This window comes from Anneissia japonica, unplaced genomic scaffold, assembly GCF_011630105.1.
Source record: "Anneissia japonica isolate Jap-2015-1 unplaced genomic scaffold, ASM1163010v1 scaffold284991_len216595_cov187, whole genome shotgun sequence".
Lineage (NCBI taxonomy): Eukaryota > Metazoa > Echinodermata > Crinoidea > Comatulida > Comatulidae > Anneissia > Anneissia japonica.
Genome location: NW_022758676.1, coordinates 192,659 through 198,140, shown reverse-complemented (window position 1 = coordinate 198,140; position 5,482 = coordinate 192,659). Strand labels below are relative to the sequence as shown.

The window sequence follows — 5,482 nt, the reverse complement described above, 5'->3', positions numbered from 1 at the left end:
GCAAGGGGGGGGGGGGGGAGAGACATTTCATAAGGTCCAGCATGCGAGCGAAGCGAGCAACTAGGCTGGGAGTAAATGGGCCGCCAAGGGCCCCCCGGTAGGGGTCCAGGGGGAAGCTACAGAATTTTATTAGTTATTTTCATATAGGTATCAAGCTACTCTAATATGACTTCATAATTATTGTAATTTTGTGTGGCTGAACCAGGAATTCAAAATAGAGGGGACCCTGGAGAGGGTACTTTCACAGATGGAGGATCTATACCACCTCAGCCCCACTATGGTTGGGGCTGAGGTAAGAAAATTGTTGATTATGGCACCTCTAGATCGCCGGAAATTGCACTCTCTCAGACTAAAAATTAAAATTTGAATATAATTTTCTTTATATTTCCATTAAAAAAAAATTTGAACAATTTAGGCCCCCACCACCCTTGAATCCGAACAAAGCTGAAGTCGTGATTGCTTCCACGATCTCAATGAATTATTTATCATGAGGGGTATCCTTGATATGGGTATTCCCAACAATTTTTTTGTCACTGGTGCTGGGAACAGTCACAAAAATGGGGCGGCCAAGTTGTTTATAGTATATTATGCAAATATTGAATGCTGATGAGGGGAATGGTGAAATCTATTGCCCGAGGTGATGTGGAGATGTCTCCACATCACCGAGGGACAATAGATTTCACCATTCCCCGAGTCTAGAGTAGTCAATATTTGTTTTACATACCTCATACATAGATTCTACAAGGCCTAAAAAAAGTACTTACTTACTAGCCTAGTCTAGAGGCCCAACTAGGGCCTAGGCGATCAAAGAGTGTGTCTAGGCCTAGCTTTTCTTTGCTCATTTCCTCAATTTCAACCCATCATCTTGCAATATTTGTCGACTACTGACAAAACCATAGTTAATTTGTCTTTTGGTGCTTTTGCTATCGGCTTCGTCAAGAAGTATAGGGTTAGGCTAGTCCTTCATGCCAACAGCCTCCATAATTATTGTTTATCGTCTACTCTGATCCGTGGCATGGTCAAGGGCCATTTACTTTCGCAGTCCCCTCTACCATCAGCGCAATGGTAGGGCCTAGAGTTTGCACCATGCAACAGGTCAAAAAAGTACTATTTTTCGGAGGAATAGTACTTTCTATTGCCTGCTTCTTAACAGATGCCTAGAATCTATGTATGAGGTACATAATTTGTAATATTCTAAGTGATGATCTTTCAAGTAAATTCAAACCATATATTAAATATATATATAGTGATATAAATATGTAAACAAAACAAAAACATGGAAAATTTACCTGCAAGGCAGCTAATATATTAACTAAAGCTTGACCATAAGTGTTGTGGAAATGGACGGCAAGTTTATCCACCGGAATTTCATTCATAACGGCAAATATCATCCTCTGAACAGCAGATGGAGTGCCTACTCCAATAGTGTCTCCAAGTGAGATCTCATAGCAACCCATATCGCACATTCTCTTTGCTACCTAGGAAATGCATCATTGTTGGCACTAAAATTATCTATTAACATTTAAAATCTCCTTTTCAGCATTACATGCCTATTTCAAAGATGTTTTATGAGAGTGTTTGTGAGAGACAGCTAAGCTTCTAATAATATTGGGCATAAAGTAGGGTGTGGGCTTATACCCAAGGTGGGTTTACACTCAAGGATATATGGTAATATAATAAACAATTATATGATAACTGCATAAGCAACAATAATATAATAATATAAAAATAGTACAAATAACAATAATATTTATAATGTGTAGATATATATAACTGTCTTGTCTACATTTCATTTAAAATTACAGAAAATATCAACCAATGAAATCTGTTAAGTACCTTAGTTACTGCACTAGGTGACACTTGCCCTTCATATGGACAACCAACTACACATGATACGTAACCCCTTACTGGAATGTTAGCTTGTTTTGCTGCATCCATTACTTCTTCAAATCTGTCTAAACTTTCCTCAATTGAACAATTTATATTCTTCCTAAAAATTAAGTAATATTTACGTAAGAATAAGTAATTTGTAAGGAAGTTATTGCATTGCAATTATAAATTGATAAGAAATTATTTAAACGCAATTATGTTCCATCATATAGCATTTGTGTTGAGTGATTTGGAGTTGTTTCTTGGTGTAAAGCACTATTGAACAAATACATGGATAATCGACAGAATCAAGCAGCATCAGGAAGTTCGATCCTATAGAGGGGTGTATGAACAACCCTGCTGTTGACAAGCACCGGGTTCTCTTTGTTCTGGGAGATAGTACCAGCCGAGGATCTCAACTCAGGGGCACAGACACTACAATAGCAATACAATTATTGAAATGAAAATAAAATAGCATTACAAACAAGTATATGAATATAACAAGATAGTAGTGCATTCTGTTAGGTGCAAGCTAAACAGGGCTAATTGCACTGAAGAAACGGTCAATGTACTTAAAATGTGTAAATAAGAAATCAATGACTACTGTACCTAGAGAAGGATTCTGATGCTGCACCAAATATGGCCACCTCCTCCGCTCCTGCTGTTATTGCCGACTGAAAGCCTTTCAAATTTGGAACCAAGACAGGATATTTCACAGAGGGATGCCTGCTAATCTGCTCCATCACCTCTTTATGATCTGCCATCTTGGAGAAAAACACAAGTTGTAAATGAATAACTTCAATAGTATGCCTCAAAAAGGACAGCATACCATAATGATATTTTTTTAATTATTTCTTTCACAATCAAAAGCATGTAAAATGTTTTATACTTTATAAGTCAAGTAGAAGTATGAGTCTCTTGAAATGGAGTTATATTAATCAAAAGAAAAAAATCCTAAAATATTTTAACCCAACTACCTGTAACAAGGCAGACAGAGTTATTACAAACCTGGGGGACCCATTTTGGAGAAACAAAACTGGTAGCTTCAATGACTGGCAGCCCTGTCTGTGACAACCTGTTAATAAACTCTACCTTCACTTCTGTGGAGACCAGCTCCTAGAAATCATAAAAAAAAAAAAGCTTTATTTACATCTACTTATATGTGATCACCAATCGACTTTGGCTTCTGTGATGCAGTAGTAAAAGCATATAGATTTAATGGGTTTGCAGAAGATGGATTATTTTCCGGTTGTCGGACTGTGAGAGGGCGTCCCGTTTTCCCGCAACTTGCAGGAGACTTAGGACTCCTAGAGTAGCTTCCACCAAGTAATTTAAGGCCATCAAGAGTTAAGCCATGATGTACAGTATTGAATGAATAAGGTAGAATTAATTTGGAAACAGATAAAATTGATAAAACAGAAAAACTACCTTTTCATTTTGGAGTCCATCCCGTGGACCTACCTCAACAATCTTCACATACTTTGGTATCTTAGTTTCCTGGGGTAAAAAAGAGTTAAATGCAACATTTCATTTCACTTTCATGTAGGTAGTCAATCAAACAATACACTATTTGCTTATATTGATGTTGCTTCTCTACACAGCAAAAACACTATCAAAAAAACAATAACTAAAGTTTAAAGCAAACTCAATGTGTACTGCTAAGTAAAAATAAAACAATTACCAAATGACACAATAATTTAAATACATACAGGTTGGACTAAAAATGTCTATTTACCATTGCAATATTATAACATTAAACATTAATAATATTTTAAAAGATGTGGTTATGTCCACTACATGATGCATTCTGCAGGTATAACAGTACACTATATCACACTTTGATAACTACATTATGCATTCTGGAGGTATAACACTACACTATATCACACTTTGATAACTATTGTCAGTCGAGAGTTTCTAGAGCTCCTCATCAGAGCTAAAAATGACCTACTGTAATGTTTTATTGTTTAGCCAATCAGATTGAAGGAATTATTGTGATTTTTAATCCATTTTCGCGGGCCGCAAAAAAAAAAGTCGGGCCGCACTTTGCCAACCTGTGTTCTACAGAATGTTTCTGACTGTCACGCTGGTCAAACAGCTACCCATCGATAAAGATAGTATAAAAAAGTGCAAATTGATAAATATGTGTACAAGCTATACCGAACAATTTGCAAATTGGCTGTGTATTATAAAACTGTGCAATAATCTCCTTGCACAGTTTGTAAACATGTGCAGAATCTTGCAGTTTTCAAGAAAATCCTTGCAATTTTCAAGTTGTGCAAGATTTCTTTGCAGTTTGCAAACTGTGCAAGGTCTGCGGAAGAGCTTGTGGATGCACAAATGCTTAACCTCCCAGCCCAAGCCTAGCTACTAGGCCTAGGCTAGGTAGGGGGGGGGGGGCAAGAGCATACATACCAGGTAGGGCTACACTACTAGCCTAACTAGCCTACCTAGGACCTAACCAACTAACTAGGCCGAGGCATGCCTAAGGCTAGGTCCAGCCGAGAAAGCTAGGCCACTCTCTCTTCTCCTACCTAGGCTATACCTAGGCCTAGGCTTCAAGGTAGGCTAGGCCCTAGGCCTACTACTAGTACTAGGCCTAGCTAGCCTAGGCTAGCTCGTTTCAATTATTATATTTCCTTCGTCGTTGTTATCGTATATGCAAATATCATTTAACATCATATACCTTGGAAATACCTAATAAAACTAACCATTGAATATTGATTGGAAAAAAATCGATAAAAATTCATCCAGACCCTTGGCCTTAGCCAACTCATTATAAATTCACTAAGCCTAGGCCTATGCCTACACTCGACTCGCTACTTGTTGACTGCGGTAGCGATGTTGATCAATGGTGGCGATTGACTTCGAGGGCTGAAAAACGTGACGAGAGATCAAGCACGACGACGAGAGATTGAAGTTGCCGCCCTCTATAGGCTGATATCTAGCTAGCCTCAGTGGTACAGTATTCACAAACAGTGTAATGGCTGCGCCCATGTGGAAAGTCGTGTGAATTATTTGTTGTTGTTTGTTTAATATTTAAGAAGCAGAAATCATGGGAAAGAAGCGACAAGAAACTGAGAAGGTATTAATAGATAAAATATATACGTATGAATGTACTTCCATGTTTAAAATATTTTCCAGCATAGCCGTCCAGGCGACTCTGCTGTGTGTACAGCTAGCTAGAGGCCTAGGCTAGTGCAGGGGGTGCAGGTCAACTCGGCCACAAGTCAACTCGGCCACAAGTCAACTCGAGTTGACTTGTGGCCGAGTTGACTGTGGCCGAGTTCACTTGTGGCCGAGTTGGATCGAATTCAGTGCAGGGAGGGTAGGATTAGCCTAATCCTAATCATTAGGCATTACTTTCGCATCTAACTTTCTAAATTTTAAAATCCATAGAGTAGAGGGCAGTGTTATAATTAGAATTAGGTATGTTAAAAAAAATTCAATACGCCTTTTTCACGAATCGGTAGACATCTTGAAGTGATGACAAACATTGCGAATCAGCGGTGCGTAACCAACAGAAATAAGATAAGCTTTTGGGCGGATTTTTTGACATCATGTTATTTAAAAAATCATAACTCTATAACGGGGCTGTCTATTATACACATCT

General features: G+C 38.3%; 2 protein-coding genes across 2 annotated transcripts in view; one reads left to right on the top strand and one right to left on the bottom strand.

The window, feature by feature from the left end:
• LOC117125320 (hydroxymethylglutaryl-CoA lyase, mitochondrial-like) overlaps positions 1-4,788 on the bottom strand; it is a 10,178-nt gene extending 5,390 nt beyond the window's left edge. Inside the window, exons 1-6 of the mRNA XM_033271786.1 lie at positions 4,581-4,788; positions 3,298-3,366; positions 2,878-2,985; positions 2,479-2,633; positions 1,837-1,990; positions 1,290-1,478 (exon numbers count right to left, since the gene is read on the bottom strand). Coding sequence (XP_033127677.1) covers positions 1,290-1,478; positions 1,837-1,990; positions 2,479-2,633; positions 2,878-2,985; positions 3,298-3,366; positions 4,581-4,646 — 741 coding nt within the window. The 5' untranslated portion in view covers positions 4,647-4,788. The remainder of the gene's footprint in view (positions 1-1,289; positions 1,479-1,836; positions 1,991-2,478; positions 2,634-2,877; positions 2,986-3,297; positions 3,367-4,580) is intronic.
• An 11-nt stretch (positions 4,789-4,799) lies between these two features.
• The window catches only part of LOC117125312 (ATP-dependent RNA helicase DDX54-like), a 26,619-nt gene continuing 25,936 nt past the window's right edge, over positions 4,800-5,482 (top strand). The window contains exon 1 of the mRNA XM_033271779.1: positions 4,800-4,954. Coding sequence (XP_033127670.1) covers positions 4,925-4,954 — 30 coding nt within the window. The 5' untranslated portion in view covers positions 4,800-4,924. The remainder of the gene's footprint in view (positions 4,955-5,482) is intronic.